This window comes from Taudactylus pleione, unplaced genomic scaffold (assembly GCF_031769625.1).
Source record: "Taudactylus pleione unplaced genomic scaffold, aTauple2 ptg000201l, whole genome shotgun sequence".
In the NCBI taxonomy this organism is placed as follows: Eukaryota; Metazoa; Chordata; class Amphibia; order Anura; family Myobatrachidae; genus Taudactylus; species Taudactylus pleione.
Window position 1 is genome coordinate 31,090,112 of NW_028284603.1, and position 18,716 is coordinate 31,108,827.

An 18,716-nucleotide genomic window follows, 5' to 3' on the forward strand; every position below is an offset into this window, starting at 1 on the left:
CTTTAGAGTTTCCCTGGTGTGTGGGTGCATAGTTTGTACATTGAGATTAGCGACACTATTCTACTAGAATCTGTTGGGGTTATGGACCAAAGCGCATCTCTGGGCTAGTGCACATCTTTACATAAGTGTGACAGTCACTATGTTCCACGCAGGGGGCCTGGTTGGGTTTTCCTGTTCAGTATATGTTGATATTTTATCACACTAATAGGTACCTGACGGGTACTTGCATGGTTGTCCTGCTGCCCTGGCCTTGCTGTGTGGGATGCTTCCCTATATTGGTAGCTCTCCCTGGGTGGGGTTACATTCGTGCTCCTTTACTGCTAAGTTCCTGGTTGTTTTCACACTATGTTCGGGCCGGCAGTTGGTACTGACTACGCACTTCCATCAGGTTGGAAGTTGTCTTTTTATCCCTGTTTTCAGTATGGGTTATACTGCTGTCTGACCCTCTGAAAGGAATTGTAGTCTCCATCCTCTCGTATTCGCCTCTGCCTCATGTCCCGTGGGATCTCCACACGTTGGAGACTTCTATGGTATAACCTTTCCGCTGGTTCACAACTTTGTTGAAGTGGGACCTCAAGGATCGTTCCAAGCGATTGTTCGGTCTTGTCTTTGACCTCCCAGCATACTCTTTATTGGGAGTCTGTGGACAGGATCAACTTTGTATCTGTTGATTGCTATTGTCATACTTCTATCTATATGATTATGACCAGCGGTGCTGGGATTCTGCTGTCTGCAGCGGTTGCAGTTTCCTGTGCAGACTCTAGTACGATTCACGAGTTCTTCTCGTTTTCTGCCCTTCTCCTATGGATTCTTGTTGGGGCTCTCTGCTACCAGCTGTCTGGTTTGGTCTATTTTCAGCCGCTTCTCAACTGTGATTGTTTTCTCGCCAGCCGTTCTGCTCATTTTGGCTTCCGCTGTGCGTACGTTGTGGAAGTTCTTCTGTGACTGTCTCCTGAGGAGTAGTGTTTGTCTACTGTGCTCTACGACACTTGATCCTCTGCCTCTGCTGGGCCTATTGTTCTTGGCAGTCCCTATTTCGGTTTGGCCGAGGGGTCAGCAAGTTCTCCGCGCTTCCCACCCAGGAGGTTGGCTTTGGGACGTCCCCACTGTCTTGAACTCCAGTGTCCCCTAGTGGATGAAGGAGAAAACAGGATTTTGGTACTTACCGATAAATCCCTTTCTCCGATTCCACAGGGGACACTGGATGCCCGCCCGCCCAGCGCTGCGTACCTGACGTTTTGTTGGGTTCATTCTATGGTTGTGTGACTGCATGGTTCCCTGTTATGGGTTCCACTGTTCTCATTCAGTCGGTCTTGTTCCGTTCTGTGGTCTTCTCCTTCTCCTCGTTTTCTTTTCTCTTGTCCTCCGTCTCCTCTCGGGCTCAGTTCTTAAACTGGGGCTGATGGGGCATAGAGGGGGAGGAGCCAGTCACACTTTTAAATTATTTAAAGTGCCAGGCTCTACTCTACCACCGTCTATACCCCACTGTCTTGAACTCCAGTGTCCCCTGTGGAATCGGAGAAAGGGATTTATCGGTAAGTACCAAAATCCTGTTTTAAAAAAAAGTACTCCTATTTGCTAAAAGAGCACGCTCCAAACCGCACCACTTCAACGTCCTGGGCTTCAAAATAGACAGCGGCTTCTTTATGATTTTGTTAATTCCCCTCATTTAAACAAAATAGCCTAGTTTTGTCTGATCACTGTGGGGGCGATTCAGATGTTCCACGGGCAGTGATAATTATTGAGTGCCCACTTTTGCTATCAATTGTTTTGGGCGCTCATTAATTATGGTCCTCTTCACCCCCTATGAGACAGGGTTTAGCCGTGTGAAATGACTAAACCAGTCTAAAGTTCTGGTTAAGCCCTAACCAGGGGGTTTTTCACACATTTCTGCTCGCACCCTCCTGAGGGTGTGAGCAGAAATGCCGGCGTCTATCTCTCCCTGACGGAGCAACAAATTGAATTGCTCCGTCGGGCGTCTTAAAAAAAAAAAAAAAGTCGCCAGCAAAACATTCGAATCGCCTCCTGTGAGTTCAAAACTGACAAAATAGATTCAACATAAGGGTGAAGAAATGCCTTTGTTGTGAAGGGGTTAAACTAGCCTATTTGGAATTCTCATTGCCTTGGATTGATTTTCTTAGAATCTGAATTTCTTCAGGGGAAACCAGTCCTTAATAGTTTCCCCTGCTGTACCATGCCACTACCTGTTCTTTACATCTATTCCTTATGTTACACTGTGACTTGCTTGCTAGTAGCCAAGATTACAGTTCTAAGTACCGTATATACTCGAGTATAAGCCGAGTTTTTCTGCACATTTTTTGTGCTGAAAAAGCACCCCCTTGACTTATACTCGAGTGAAGTGTGTAGTGCTGACCGGACGGAGTTCGGTCAGCGCTACGCAGCACAAACACACAGCCGCCAGAGTCGGCAGCTGTGTGTTTGTTGTAATTAGCAGCCGATGAGAGTCTGTCAGACTCTCATCGGCTGCTGTTGCTCCCACTGCGGGAGCCATCTTCCGGCTCCCGCAGTGGGTAATGGGATTGACGTCATGAGTAATGACGTCTCTCCCATGCAAAGCGGCCGGAGGAGCTGTTAGCGGCGGGACCAGGAGCTGGGGTTTCAGGTAAGTGATTTATTTTTTATTTTTATTACATTTTTTTTCTACTGGGGGGGGACTACTGGGGGCACTATCAGGGGGGGATTACTACAGGGGCCACTACCAGGGGGGAATTACTACAGGGGGCACTAAAAGGGGGGATTACCACTGGGTGTACTACCAGGAGGGGATTACTACTGGGGCACTAAAAGGGGGGAATACCACTGGGGGAACTACCAGGGGGGGATTACTACTGGGGGCACTAAAAGGGGGGATTACCACTGGGGGAACTACCAGGGGGGGATTACTACTGGGGGCACTAAAAGGGGGCGATTACCACTGGGGGCACTACCAGGGGGGGATTACTACTGGGGGCACTACCAGCTGTTGCATTTCCCACCCTAGGCTTATACTCGAGTCAATAAGTTTCCCCAGTTTTTTGTGGTAAAAGTAGGTACCTCGGCTTATATTCGGGTCGACTTATACTCGAGTATATACGGTAAGTAATATTGTATTAGTCACAAATATTTATATGACTCTTAACACCTCCTCATCTTGAAGGTGTTTTTGCGGTTTTAGTTTATAAGGATGGCACAACTACAGCTGTTGCAAAGCTTACAGATGTTATGGGGATTAGTGGTGAGTGAGGGTCTGTTGCTGCCACACACTGCATACTGCTTTAGTTCACCCCTGCCTGCAGCCACTGTTATTATGGAGCAGAGCTGGGTGGACTGTATCACCACGCCCTGCAAATTTAGGGTCCGGATATAAAATGTTCTGCCCTTGATGCTGTGTGGTTGGATTTACGTGTAATCTTTAAGCATTTTCTGTCAGAAAAAAAAAGTAGTAGTTCAATAATGAGAGTAAAATAACCTCAAACTTTTTTTTTTTTACACCTTATATATCAGGTATCTCTTCAATGATGCTGAAGTGAAGCCATTTGATTCGGCTCAGCTTGCTTCAGAATGCTTTGGTGGGGAGATGACTGTAAGTTCACTTCTTGACATTTGGAAAACTTGGTCTACATTCATACATTAATGTATTGAACATTTTCTGTTCTGAGATTTTAGCAGATATTAATATGTTTATCCTCTGTGGAGCATTTTATAATTTCTTATCTTTCTCTTCCCTTTAGACAAAGACCTATGACTCTGTAACAGATAAATTTATGGACTTCTCCTTTGAAAAGGTATTTAGATGTTAGACATGCCTTTAGTGGTACAGTAGCTGCTGTTAATGTGTGGAATAATACAAGCAGACTGTGTACGTTTCTCTATAGACCCACAGTGCTTATATGCTGTTTTATAAACGTGTGGAGCCAGAGGAGGAAACCAGCAAGGAGGTGAAGTTTGATGTCTCCTCGGAACTCCTTGAGGTATGTGTTGATAAAGTGAACTTGTTAAATTGTGTAGTAGACAACAGACATGGCAAAAAGCCCACACATATTATGCCAAGTATTTGTATCTTATTTTCAAACTGTACACCACATAAATATCCCATCACGATTCTTTTTTTTTTTTTTTTTTATTATTATTATTATTATAATTATAATGTCTTATTATGATTCCTTTTTATGATCTTTTTTCCTTATGCTGAAATTGTAATAGGCTTTGCATGACAAACCCGAATGTCTGCTTTCCCGTATCATGAACCTCTTCCTTAGTATGCCTATGTTGGATCATATGTAGCTTACTAGTGGTGCCCTTACAGTGCTCCAGGCATTTAGTCCTGCAGTATGAAAAAGAAATAGTTTCTCCCTGTATTTGTTGTCAGAAAAGCTTTGTATAGGTTTCTTCAGGGGAGACCCTTTCTAGCTTCTGCTCTTGTTCCTTGTGTTCCCTACATACCGTCTGTGTCTTCTCTCTATGTTGATGAGAAACACTGAGTGACTGATGTCATATCAGTTAATAGTAAGTATAATATGATTGCAGTGAAAATATTAACATTTATGAAAATCTGTCCTTTTCACAGTGGATCTGGCATGACAACATGCAATTCCTACAGGACAAGAACATTTTCGAGCACACATATTTTGGGTAAGCATGTATATTGTGTATCTCTTGTTTTTCTTAATGTCAAGATATTAAGAGTGAATTAATCACCTTGTGTTTCCTAGGTTTATGTGGCAGCTGTGTAGCAGTATCCCAAGCACACTACCAGATCCTAAGGCAGTGTCTCTAATGACTGCTAAGGTAAAACACTAGGTAGAATGGTGGTGGTTTCTTACTCACATGCCTGTTTACAGTTTCTCTTGGTATTTTAGGAAACATATATTCTACAAAACTATTGGATTAATGTAACTAATGTTCTTTCATCTGAGGGACTCAACCTAACTTGGGGTGTAGAGGGTGATGTGATTAGCTGGCCCATTAAACTAACTTGTTTAAAGCTAAGCCCTGTACATCACATCAGCCCCTCTAAGCCAATCGCAACTCCGTTCCTCTTGTGTCCTAGGAGTGGGCACCAACTTCATTATTTTACTTATTCTTATTTATTGCTGAGTTCTCTGAGAACTATGCTGGAAGCTGCATCTCCATTGGTGTCTCTGCTCAAACAGAGTAAAAATTAGATGGTCCACCTACTTCTCAATTACCTTCCTTCTTGGAGGAGGCCTGGCAGAAGCCTAATGGGCATTATCAGGTGCCAAGTCGTTATATTTCGGCTTACCTGAAGATTTGTTTAAATAATAAATTTCATGAAGGGTAGATGCTCCCATTGCCAGGCTGGCTAAAGCTACCACCATTTCTCTCATTTCTCTTAATGATTCGACGTCCTTAAAGTACGCTTCAGATTGGAAATGTGAGGTGGCGTTCAGTTCCATTCTTGTTACCGCAGCAGCATTCCTTCGGACGTTCTTAGCTGCTGCTTGGGCTAACAAGACACCTAAGGAATGGGCAAAACAGTTTGTTTCAGGATTGCAGTCCAGATCTTCTGGAACAGATTTGCTTATGCTTGTGGACCATACCATGGATGTGCTTCCCTACATGGGGGATGCCCTTTTGGATGCAGCCCTTGGCTTGACACGGATTTCTGCTTTGGCTGTTGCAGCCATGCACACTACGTGGCTTAAGTGCTTGTAGGCGGATGCAGAATCTATTACGCCTGTGGAATCATTGCCTTTCAATGGATCTGTCCTTTTTGGGCCAGGGCTTGATTCCATCATTGCAGATGCCTCAGCTGGAAAGACTGCTTCCTGTCTGCTAAGGTTGTGAGACCATGGGTTCAGCGCTTTTGCTCATTTTGGGTCTCTGGTAAAACAAGGGGAACTCCCTTTTGGGGTTACTCCGGTAACTCCTGTGGTGGTCACCAGTGTGGTCTGCAATCAAGACAGGGTAGTAGCCCTGATCTCAAGCCCACGGGCAAGCAGTCAGCATGACGTGGTTTACCCCCTCCAAGAATGGTCAGAATGGTTTACCACCTCCCAGAATGGTCTGAGAGCCTGTATGCTTCGGAGAGAGAGGTATCATAGAAAGAGGCTATATTATAGACCTTGCTGGACCTCTACTCCGACGTTACTTCACCACACCTCTTTCAAGGGACGAGGTCGGGCGCATGGCTTTGCAGGAGACCTTTCAGTCATTGTTGTGGCAAGAGTCATCATCCCAGTCTTGAAGGCCCAGGAAATATTCGGTTTTTACTCAAGTCTGTTCCTGTTTCAGAAATCAGATTTGTCCTTCCATCTAATAAAGAATCTAAAATCCTTAAATCTGTACATGCATGTCTTTATGTGCTGGATGGAGTCCCTCCATTCTGTGATACATGCCACTGAGCAAAAAATAGATTCTCATTTCCAAGAACATCAGGTATGCATATTTGCATGTACCACTTTGGGAGGGTGGACAGTGCTTATTTTCATTTCCGGGCACTTCTTTTTGGTCTAGTGACAACTCCACGGATCTTCATGAAGATCACGACAGTGATGACTTTGACAGTTGAAGAGGGTGACTGGTATCCTGTGCTTTAACGACCTGCTTTTAAAAGTAAAGTTGACAGCACTTCTCCAATCTCAACTCCTATTGACGAGTCTCCCTTGGTACTGTATCACAGCATCTCAAGTTCCTGGGTCTCCTCTTCAACACTAGGTTCTGGGGGTTATCTGGGAAATTGTGCTTCTGTGCTAAAACTTTTTTTATATTTAAAAGATATTAACTTGTTTTGGTTTTCTGGCTTCTTCAAAATACTGTTAATTGATATTTGTTTTGGAGCTTTATATTCGGTCCTATCCTATATGTTGGAGTGCTACTGATGACCCCTAGGTTTTAGTACAAGGAGAAAGAGTATGAAGGGGTAACCTACTCTGTGCACATGAACCCGTTCTCTTGACAAAATTGCATTTTATTGTGTCTATAAATCTTTTGGTTTATACAGAGTTTCAGATTGAATAAAAATTTTATAACATTTTTATTTTTGTTTTTTGACATTTCTAAGGACATTCAAGCAATTGTAGCTAAATATTAAAATTTAGAATGTGAAATTAGTAAGAAATTGTGATTTTAAGATCAGATTAAATAGGTTACCACTTATGACACAATATTATTTATTCCTCCACTTTATCTGTATTTGTATGTGGATATACTGTCACTTTTGATTTGTTAGATGATTAGTTGTAGTGTCACGGTTATAATGAATTTGCATAGTAGTAAAGTATATTCTGTGAATATAGCTAGCTACCTGTATTAAATATATATTCTTTATTTTGCTGTGTCTCTTTTGTTTCATTGTATTATTTTTATTCACCATTTATCACATTGTTGTAAATAGTTTCTTTTTCATGGAGGTATGTTGAAGTTAATCACGATATGATTAGAATTCAGTGTCTTAATTGTTTTTAGCAAAACATAGCCTCATTTAAACATTTGATCTGTCATTCCTGTTTACAGCATTAGGGGTTATTGAGCTATATGCATCTATTACAATGTGGTTTTTACTGTAGCTCTGCATATATCCTTACAAGTCAGTTTGTACAAGTATTTATTTTGCAAGACCTTTGAATTACCACAAAATGGACTGTGTAATTGTTCTCCACTGTAATCTAAATGTCACAGCATAAACCGTTGGTTATCTAGTACACAGTAACTTAATTAGTTTCCCTCATTAAGCTGTGTATTGTTTACAGTGTGATTGATTGGTTTTCATTCTCTGTCACGAAAATAAGCTGTAATGCTGGGTACACACTTGCCGATATATTGGCCGATCAATTGATCAGCCAATATATCTGCTGGCCGTCGGCCAGTGTGTACAGACGATGTGTCTGTGAACCACGTTGTTCAGACATATTGCTTTGGCTGTCCTGCACACACACAGGCAGCCGCAGGTAGGGGGGGCCACCCTGCCCCCGACCTGCCTCCCTGCCAGCGGGACCCGCGGCTGCCGGATAGATGAAGGCCGTTCAGAGTGCATGAACGACCATCATCTAAAGATAGATCTGCAGATCTATCTTTCAGGTGTGTACCTACCTTTTAGGTTGTTTCATAGTGACACTACAACTAAACATCTAACAAATCAAAAGTGACAATATATCCCCATACAAATACAAACAGATGCATTGGAGGAATAAATAATATTGTGTCATAAGCGGGCAACATTTTATCTAATCTTTAAATATCAATTACTTACGCATTTCACGTTCGTTTTTTTTTATTTCGCTACAATTGCTTGAACATCTTTAGAAATTTTAAAAAACAAGTCAAAATGTTTAAAACGATACTACTTTTTAATAACTAACAAGTATGTTATATTTTAAATAATTACAATTTTTCTATTCATAATCTGAAGCTGTATTAACCAAAAGAATAATAGACAATAAAATTAAATTTTTTAAAAGAGAAATGGTTCATGTGCACTGAGTTACCCCTTTTCACTCTCTTTCTCCTTGCAGGAGGCAAGATTTTGACCATCTTGCTTTAGGTGTCAGCACTCTTGGCTTTCATCCAAGTGTTAGTTCTCCAGTGCATGAAGTTGCTGGGGAAAATGCTGTCTTGATTTGAGGCAGTCCAATTTGCACGCTTTTATCCGCGGACCCTTCAGATGCAGCTCCTTGTACGTTGATCACAGGGCAGACATCGAATAGTGAACGTTTTTTTTATTGGTTTGAGCGGAAGAAAGTACAGACATTGGGATTCAAATTGGCTCACCTCTTACTGTTCCTGTAGGATAGCTTGGAAAGTGGATTAAAGATTGACTCCCTGAAGATGCAGATTTCGCATCTCTCCATCTTTTTTCAAAGGAAATTGGCTTCCATTCTGGAAGTTCAAATGTTCCCTCAGGGTGTGTTGGGACCTTAATTTGGTTCACTCTGCATTACAGTAAGCAATCCTTTGAGCTGCTTGATTCTGGGGACTTTAAGTAACTTACCTTGAAGGTGTCTATTCTGTTGGCCATCTCTTCTGTCAGAGAGTTGGCGGCCCTATTGCATAGATATCACTATTTGGTTTTCCACCAGGACCAAACGGGTCTCTCTTTTCCGCCGAAGGTGATGTCCAGGTTTCACTTAAATCTGGACATATTGATTGCGGCATGACACCGCGATTCAGCTCCTATTCTCGGCAGGCATACGTCTCGTTACAGGCTCCTGTTCCTGAGCACATTATTTCTCATTCTTCTAGATTGGTCAGCTCCTCTTGGGCAGCATGACAGGGTGCGTTGGTGGAGCAGTTGTACAAGGCGGCCACCTGGTCCTTTGTTCATACTTTTACCAAATTGTGCTAGTTCAAAGTTTTCGACTAGAGGCGCCAGTTTTGGGCAAAAAGTTTTGTGTACAGCATTGGCTGCCCTATAAGGGGCAGCTTTGAAACCAAGGTTGGCATTGTCCCCCAGATCGGAGGGCAGAGAAAAAACACTCTTCGGTGCCACTCAAAAACAGAGTGTGGCGTAAAAAAATAGAGGTCGCCTCTCAGGGGATCCCGACAACATCTCTCCGGGGGCAGCCCAGCATCACCGGAGGTGCTGGGCTGCCTTCGGAGACCGGGCAGCTAGCACTGTCGGCTCCTCTTCTATGACAGGTACTGGGTTCTGCAGGAGAATGTCACACTGCAGGACTCTGCTCCTGTCACTACAGAGGAGCCAGCATTTTGGTGAAACCCGGTTGTGGCCCGCACCCCCCTCCATAACGCCACTGCTCCCTGTTAAATCAGTTTCTCTTACTCCATCTGGGGGACACAGTGCTCCCACTTTTTTGTTGTACACTGTGTGTTTGTTCACTCTATGGTTTGAGTGTGTTCCTGGTTCAGTATTTATTTGTTTAGGCTGTTCCATAGGCTTTAAGTTTAAACTGAGGTGTGATTGGCTCAGTGGAGCTGATGGGATGCAGAGGGGGAGGGCATAGCATCAAACAATGCATACAGCAATTAGCACATTTATTTGTTACCAATGGTAAGGTACTTCCACCTACTGATTTCCAGCTAATAAGTGTCCAGTTATACATACAGCAATGAGCACTGTAATCAGTTACCAATATTAATGTTCTACTTCCTACTGATTTCAATCTAGTACGAGTCCAGTTATACATGCAATCATTTGCACTGTGATCAGTAGCCAGTGCTAAGGTTCTACTTCCTACTGGTTTCCAGCTAATAAGAGTCCAGTTATCCATGCAGCCATTAGCAATGCAATGGTGCATACACACGGTCAGATTTTCTTTCAGATCTGAACGATAACGATTAAAAAAAACGTTCAATCTGAAAGAAAAACTGACGTGTGCCTGGAACAATGCGCAGGGACATATCTATAATGGGTGCAGGGTCCCCGCACCGTACACCCTGCACCCATAGTATTACTTACCTGTCCGGAGTCCCACATCATCGCGGGGGTCCAGCACTGTAAAACGACTGGAAAATGGCTGCCGCGCCCATTTTCACGGTAACCTGCGCATACTCTCTAGACTCTGGGCGCACTCTAGTGCCCAGAGTATTTAACTCCTGCGCTGGCCATGCACAACTCAGTGCGCTGCCAGCCACCGGACGTAGAGGAGGGGGCCCATGTCGGAGACTGCAAACGGGCCCCCTAATCTCTAGAAACGCCCCTGACGATGCGCATTCCCGTTTGTCAGATACTCATATCTGACACATGATATGTTTGCAGTCAGGTTTGGTCGATTTCATAAATTTTTATTCAGGCTGAAATCGTTCAATCGTTGAAAAAAATCGTTTAATTGTTCATCTGACCGTGTGTATGCACCATAAAACCAGCAACTGCTTGTGAAGTGTAATGTGAGGGACTATACAAAAGGTGGTGATTATTATGGCCACTGTGACTGGGTGAGATTATACATAAATGCTGTATATACACAAGTATTATGATAAACCTGAGTAAAATGAGTCGTACAGAGTCATTCTTTAAATTGCTAAAGTGTCTGTTTTCTTTCCTTTCAGCTTAGTACATCATTTGTTTTGGAGACATTTATTCATTCAAAAGAAAAGGTACTTCTTCCTGGATGTGTTTTGGTGGTTATATTGCTCATTATATACAAGACATGTTTCAACCTTTGTCATAATTAAACTGTTTTATATTGCATTATACAGTACTGGTAGCAGTAGGGCCTATTACAGGGCATCCCAACAGCAGATGAGCATTTTGTGTAGCAAGTAGAGGCCCTTGAAGTATCAGGTTATTATGTCGAATGTTATATGGACTTCAGAGGCTTAATGCAGTGGACAGATTTTATTTTGTTGGTTGCTTTCGGCTTTTTGCATGTTAATAAATTTCAGCATTGTGCACTTTGCTTTAATGTTTAAAATTCTCAAGTAAAATGAATCTATTTTCGCTCTGGGTATTAGAAAGGAGACCACAATACCTTTCCTCCCTAGTAAGCCCATTCGCTCTGCTTTCATTCTAACAATGTGTGTTGGTGCTGTCAGTCTACAAAGAAGCCCTAACCCTCCCCCTACCCGCGGCTGTCCGTGTCCGGCATCCCTTTGATCGAGATGCCGGTCTCCCGGCGTCGGTAAAATGACAGGCGTCTAGATTTAGACGCCTGTCCTTTAACCTTCGTCGGGATTAAGCAGTCAGGAAGCTGGTGGTCAGCATTGCGTCCGCCAGCTTCCCGAACGTATACCCTTGAGCGAGCAGGGCCACACTTACTGCACACTTCCCATACACAGAAGACTTGCTTACAGTGTGTCTTATCCTGCAGTTCTGGAACCTGTATCCTCACATTGCGCCTAAACTGTGCAGTCTGGTAATGGTGAGGGATTTGTAAAATCCTATAGTTGTGTTTAGCATAAAGGACAAATCACATTTCAATAGTGTGGCGGTTGTCAGTCCATTTATACAGCCATGGCCAAAAGTTTTGAGAATGACACACACATTGGTTTTCACAAAGTCTGCTGCTTCAGTTTTTATGATGGCAATTTAAATATACGCCAGAATGTCATGAAGAGTGATCAGATGAATTGCAATTAATTGCAAAGTTCCTATTTGCCATGACAATGAACTTAATCCCCAAAACATTTCCACTGCATCTCAGCCCTGCCACAAAAGGACCAGCTTACGACATTTCAGTGATTTCTCGTTAACACAGGTGAGTGTGTTGATGAGGACAAGGCTGGAGATCACTCTGTCATGCTGATTGAGTTAGAATAACAGACTGGAAGCTTTAAAAGAAGGGTGAAGCTTGAAACCATTGTTTCTTTCTCTGTTAACCATGGTTACCTGCAAGGAAACACGTGCAGTCATCATTGCTTTGCACAAAAAGGGCTTCACAGGCAAGGATATTGCTGCTAGTAAGATTGCACCTAAATCAACCGTTTATCGGATCATCAATAACTTCCAGAAGAGAGGTTCAACAGTTGTGAAGAAGGTTTCAGGGCGCCCAAGAACGTCCAGCAAGCACCAGGACCGTTTCCTAAAGTTGATTCCGTTACAGGATCGGGGCACCACCATTGCAGAGCTTGCTCGGGAATGGCAGCAGGCAGGTGTGAGTGCATCTTCACGCACAGTGAGGCGAAGACTTTTGGAGGATGGCCTGTGAGGCGAAGACTTTTGGAGGATGGCCTGGTGTTAAGAAGGGCAGCAAAGAAGCCACTTCTCTCCAGGAAAAATATCAGGGACAGACTGATATTCTGCAAAAGGACTGCTGCGGACTGGGGTAAAGTTATTTTCTCTGATGAATCCCCTTTCAGATTGTTTGGGGCATCTGGAAAAATGCTTTTCGGGAGAAGGTAAGGTGAGCGCTACCATCAGTCCTGTGTCATGCCAACAGTAAAGCATCCTGAGACCATTTATGTGTGGGGTTGCTTCTCAGCCAAGGGAGTGGGATCACTCACAATATTGCCTAAGAACACAGCCATGAATAAAGAATGGTACCAAAATATCCTCCAAGAGCATCTTCTCCCAACCATCCAGTTTTGTGACGAACAATGCCTTTTCCAGCATGATGGAGCACCTTGCCATAAGGCAAAAGTGATAACTAAGTGGCTCGGGGAATAAAACCTCAAAATTTTGGGTCCATGGCCAGGAAACTCCCCAGACCTTAATCCCATTGAGAACTTGTGGTCAATCCTCAAGAGGCAGTGGACAAATAAAAACCCACAAATTCTGACAAACTCCAAGCATTTCTTAGGCAAGAATGGGCAGCCATCAGTCAGTATGTGGCCCAGAAGTTGATTGACAGCATGCCAGGGCGTATTGCAGAGGTCTTAGGGGGAAAAAAAAAGGGTCAACACTGCAAATATTGACTCTTTGCATAAACTTAATGTAATTGTCAATAAAAGCCTTTGACACTTATGAAATGCTTGTAATTTGACTTCAGTATACCATAGTAACATCTGACAAAAAGGTCTAAGAACACTGAAGCAGCAAACTTTGTGAAACCCAATACTTGTGTCATTCTCAAAACATTTGGCCATGGCTGTAGGTGATCCAGCCATTTTTTTCTACAGACGTGTACTCCTAAACTATTGCTGCAATCACGCCAAACAGCCCCGTGCGACTGTTTGCTCTGATCGTCTTTCGCTGAAATGTGCGTATTTGTCACAACGCGATGCTTCACAAGACTGCACTGATGAATTTGATATGTGACACTTATATTTGTGTGACTGTGTCTGAATCTGTATATGAAGTGCTATGATGCAGTGGCCGCAGCTTTTTTTCACATCACATTTCCGTTGTACAGATTCAGGCTCAGTCGCACACAAATATAAGTATATTCTTGGGTTCTCATCCTATTTGAGGTACACTGCTACCTTGTGGTGCAGAGGGCTGTGTGGCTGGAGTAGTCACTGCTGTAAAGCTGAAAACTTGTAAAATGTCCTCCTTGTAATGTGCCACCTGTTTTTTGTCTGTTACCAATATGATTGAAAATGAAATCCAATTATGGGATCTGTTATGTGGAATGCTTTACCAAAGGTTTTGGAGCACTAATCTTAAAATCTCATAGAAATAAATAAATTGAAAATACAGAACTACACAATACTAAATACAGTACTGTACAAAATGAAATATTGTTTAACTGTACACATAAAAAAGGTTCTTCTGTCAACAACAACAACGTTGTGTGATTGTGTAATAGAAATAATGTGATTTAAGGCCCCCAAACACGGAACGATATATTACACCATGTTCCATGTGTATGCACGATATCGTGCATTGTGCGTTACCTTGGAGTAGTCTGTCGCTTCGTCTGATCTTTCTGCATGTTCAAAAGATCAGGCGATTCGGCTGACTATTCCATGTAGCGCTATGGGGGGGGGGCATGTCGGGCACGGGATCGCCCCGTGTGTAGGGACCGCCACATGTTTCTAAAATATGATTTTCAGAGGTGATAGTAAAAGTCCCGGTAAAAAAGCCCATAGCATGCAGTACAACACAGCAGGACTTTATTAATATCCTGTTATATACACTGTGTGATGTATAATGCATGTATTTTAATAGAACATTACCTTTGAAGTCTTTTCCTTAATGCAGCAGCAGTTTAACTTTGCACATTTTTATTATTCACACCTGTGCTCTAGCTCTTCAATAATCTTAGACAGCACTTCTGTTTTACACGCTCTTCAACTATACAGCTAGAAAAGGTTTAATGTATTACCTTTCCAACATGTTCAAGATGAGTGGGTCATGTTTAGTGAAAGGAAAAAGTACAGCCATAAGTGAGTAATTAGGAAAGGGAATTATTGCTTTCTATATCTAATTTCTTAAGGGTTTATGTACATTTTCGTGATGTCTTCTAGTCAGAAGCACTTTTATTACAAATAATTTTTATGGTTGACTTGTAAGGTCTTCAGCGCCGAACAATGGGGAAAGCAGGACATACAAGGTAGACAGAATAAATGCAGGGATGATGACACAAGGTGTGGGGAGGGGTGCGCGTGAGAGGTATTGCCTCCTAATTGACAGAGAGCTCAGATGACAGGGAGCGAGTGTGGTGGAGATTGGGACCTTCTGTAGTGTAGGTGAAAGTAGGGTAACAACTGTAATATGTAATGCCTAATTTACTTTTTAGAGATCGATACAAATATGAAAACTATGTTCATACAGCAGATACTGCTACAGGTATTTTTTAGAAGGTGAAATGCACACTGAGCTTGGGTCAGGCTGACGTGTAAGACCACTGTGCATTACTTTCGGCGTATAGGTGAGATGGGCACTGAGCTTGGGGTCATGCTGACGTGTAAGAGCACTGTGCATTACTTTGGGCATATAGGAGGGATGAGCACTGAGCTTGGGGTCACGCTGACGTGTAAGAGCACTGTGCATTACTTTGGGCATATAGGTGGGATGGGCACTGAGCTTGGGGTCAGGCTGACGTGTAAGAGCACTGTGCATTACTTTGGACATATAGGTGGGATGGACACTGAGCTTGGGGTCAGGCTGATGTGTAAGAGCACTATGCATTACTTTGGGCATATACAGTCGGGTGCATAAATATTGGGACATTGACAGAATTTTCATATTTTCTACTTCAGGGTCCATAGGGTATCCACAGGATACCTTGGGGTATAGGTGTGACGTCAGTCGCAGGGCACCAAAGAGTTAAGCTTTCAGCCTCCCAGGATGCACTAGGTCCCCCTCCTATACCCCGCCCTCGGGCCAAGGCACCTCAGTTTAGTTTGGTGCCCGGCCGGCGTCGGGTGCACCTGTCGGAGTGGGGGCTAGAAGAGCCCCTGAAGCTTTCTTCAGTGCAGCTGTGGCTGCACATCTGGATGTACAGCATGGACAGTCAGTCCTGACGTCCATGCTGTCTTCCCTACACCCCCGCCGGTACCAGAACACCGGTACCGATCCGGGGATGCTGGTGAGCATCTGGGGTCACAGCTAGCGGTGACCCCAGATGTTCCGGACCATGGCCGGATCCAAGTGGGTCCCCGCTGGTCACATGGTCCTAAGTCCCCAGGCAGGGGGCTCCCTGGGGACTGGCTGCAGCGTGGAGCCAGGTACTGAACCTGCGCTTTCCACTACCCCCTGGGACAGCGGACCGCAGCAGAGCGGTAGCGCTGCGGCGTCCCAGGGGTTAAATGCATGCCAGGGGAGCGCGCCCTCCCTGTCTCACAGCCGGCGCCTCCCCCGCTGCACACAGCCCTCTCTGCACTGTGCTGACTGGTCCTGTGTCAGCGCTCCTCGGCGGCCATCTTCTCTGCAACGCATGGTGAACGCTGCTGGAAGCCTGGAAAGAAGCATCGTGGTCTGGGTCCCCCCGCATACCTCTCCTCCGCTGTGGCTCAGGTCTGAGTATGCAGCGCTGTGTCCTACCAGGCCCTGTGTCTGTGTAGTTGAGTGATCAGCGCTGTTAGTGCAGGAATTGTTATTTCTACTTCAGGGTCCATAGGGGGTCCACAGGGTTGACCTTGGGGTTATAGCTGGAACAGGATCCATGGGCACCACACAGTTAAGCTTTTAGGTCCCAGGATGCACTTGGGTCCTCCTCTATACCCCGCCCCCGAGCCACAGGCACCCCAGTGTAAGCTGGTGCCCGGCCGGAGTCGGTCACCGCGCAGGGGGGCTGCAGGAGCAGCCCCCAAAAGCTTTTATTTTAAGTTAAATTTTATTTATTTTTAATCTATTTTTACTACAGACGGCAGCGAAGGGCTGTCTGTACAGACGCCCACGCTGCCGCTCTGATCCCCGACTGGCGCCGCGACGCCAGTACTGATCTGGGGATCGCGGCGGGAGGGCAGAGTCCGTACTAGCCGGACTCTGTCTACCTCCCAGGACTGCTGCCGGAGTCGCCGGGGATTCAGGTAAGCCGCGCGTCGCTGGCTAGCGGCGGCGCGCGGAATGCCTTAAATGCAGTCCTTTAGCCTCCGGTCCGGGGGACAGACCGGAGGCTGCTGGCAGTGGCGGCGGGCCCCCCCCATAACCCGTGGGACCACTAGACCACCAGGGATAACCGGCAAGCGGGAAGCCAGCATCCCTGGGGTTAATGGCCAGCCAGGGGAGGAAGCCTTCCCTGTCAGCGGCTCCTCCCCTCAGCTCAGCGCGCCTTTCAGCACGCAGTCTGGCGTCGCTGAGCTGCAGATTCCTCGGCCACTCCTCCTCTGAGGTCTCCAGCGGCCATTTTCCCAGTGGCAGCGCAGATCTCAGGGAGCACGCGGACCGGTCCCCCTGTGTACCTCTCCCCTGATTAAGGACAGCGTACACAGCACTATAGCCCTCCCAGACACTGAATCTGGGCAGGTTGATTGTAGTGTAAAGGTGCAGTGAGTATATCTTCCTGCATGGTATGTGACTTTTTGCTAGTGCTGCCTGTCTGTGCTTATTTTCCGCTTACTGTCAGCTTATACCTATCCCTTTACTTCTCCTACAAGCCCTGCAGGTGTGTGGGGGAGGGGCGTTTCTACTGACCTCACTTATATAGATCACGTATTTGTGAGGTCCGTCACATACAGTTGTGTGCTACTCAGTGCCATATTGTGGGCTGTTGTTCAGCACACCGGTGAGTGCGTTTTACTTCTACCCTGGTGCCAGATATATAATATATTCTGTCATGTCAGACGAGGAGGTTGAGCGCTCAGTGGCTCCGGTGTTGGCCTCCTGCGGACGCTGTTCTGCAGGAGTAGATAGGGAGGATTTGTCACAGGATGGCCTGTGTAGTCGATGCCAGGTGGCTCCTGGCCCATCCAGACCTTCTCTGGCGCAGGAACCACCGTGGGCGATGTTTTCTCAAGTGCTGGTGTCTATTGCGGACCGTCTGTCGGTCCCGACTGCTCTCCCTACTAGGGCGGTGCCCCAGCCGACCATCCCCCATTCCCCGGGTGTCCCGCAGTTATTGCGGAGTCCTCCTGGGTCTCAATCAGTTGGTCCCTTTGGGGGGTTGCCTATGTATATACAGGCTTCCCCTGTGCCGCAGCAGCCTGTGGTACCTTTTCAGGCCCCTATGGCGACGCCTCCACCATGGGTGGATGTGCTCTCCAACTCCGTGCAAAATTTGGCGGCCGCTTCCTCGGCTTTTCAGTCAATGTTGCAGACTGACATGCCTTCTAGGATTTCTAAACGCCCACTCATGGCACGGGCTGCTCAGGTATCGGACTCAGAGGGTTCCTCAGATGATGGGGAGGTCCCTGATGACACTGACTCGGACGCCTCGGTCCAGGAAATGGATACCAAGTCGTCCATTAATGTGCGAGCACTAGTTAGGGCGGTGCGAGCTATTCTTCTTATAGAGGATGAGGCACCGGTTCCTAGGTCGAAGTTTCCTAGTTTCAAAAAAACTAAGGTGGCTTCTGCGGTGTTTCCCCTGTCTGATCAGTTGACGGATCATATGGCGGTAGCTTGGCAGGCGCCCAGTAAGAGATTCCTTCCTCAGAAGCGGTTGGCTTCTAATTACCCCTTCCCTGAGGCACATTGTAAAAAATGGGAAACTCCACCGGCGGTGGATTCCCATGTCACCCGTTTAACTCGGGGCGCCACCTTACCATTACCGTCGATATCCTCGCTGAAGGATCCCACGGACAGGAAAGTTGAGACTTGCTTAAAGTCTATTTACTCCCTCTCCGGGGCGGTGGCCCGACCGTCCATGGCCATTTCCTGGGTGGCCAAGGCCATTGAGGGGTGGGCCAATGCATTGGAAGATACCTTCCCGGACGACGCTCCGGATGTCCAGCGGGCGTTGTTGGGACAAATGAGGGACGCCGCTTCTTACATTGGAGAAGCTTCTTTAGATGCTAGTCTGCTGACCTCGCGGGTA

General features: G+C 45.5%; 1 protein-coding gene across 2 annotated transcripts in view; it reads left to right on the forward strand.

The window, feature by feature from the left end:
• USP34 (ubiquitin specific peptidase 34) overlaps positions 1–18,716 on the forward strand; it is a 265,775-nt gene that overhangs the window by 180,025 nt on the left and 67,034 nt on the right. For both annotated transcript variants that reach the window (XM_088477313.1, XM_088477314.1), the window contains 6 exons: positions 3,505–3,583; positions 3,732–3,785; positions 3,876–3,971; positions 4,568–4,632; positions 4,713–4,788; positions 10,966–11,013. In XM_088477313.1, the coding sequence (XP_088333439.1) occupies positions 3,505–3,583; positions 3,732–3,785; positions 3,876–3,971; positions 4,568–4,632; positions 4,713–4,788; positions 10,966–11,013 (418 nt within the window). The remainder of the gene's footprint in view (positions 1–3,504; positions 3,584–3,731; positions 3,786–3,875; positions 3,972–4,567; positions 4,633–4,712; positions 4,789–10,965; positions 11,014–18,716) is intronic.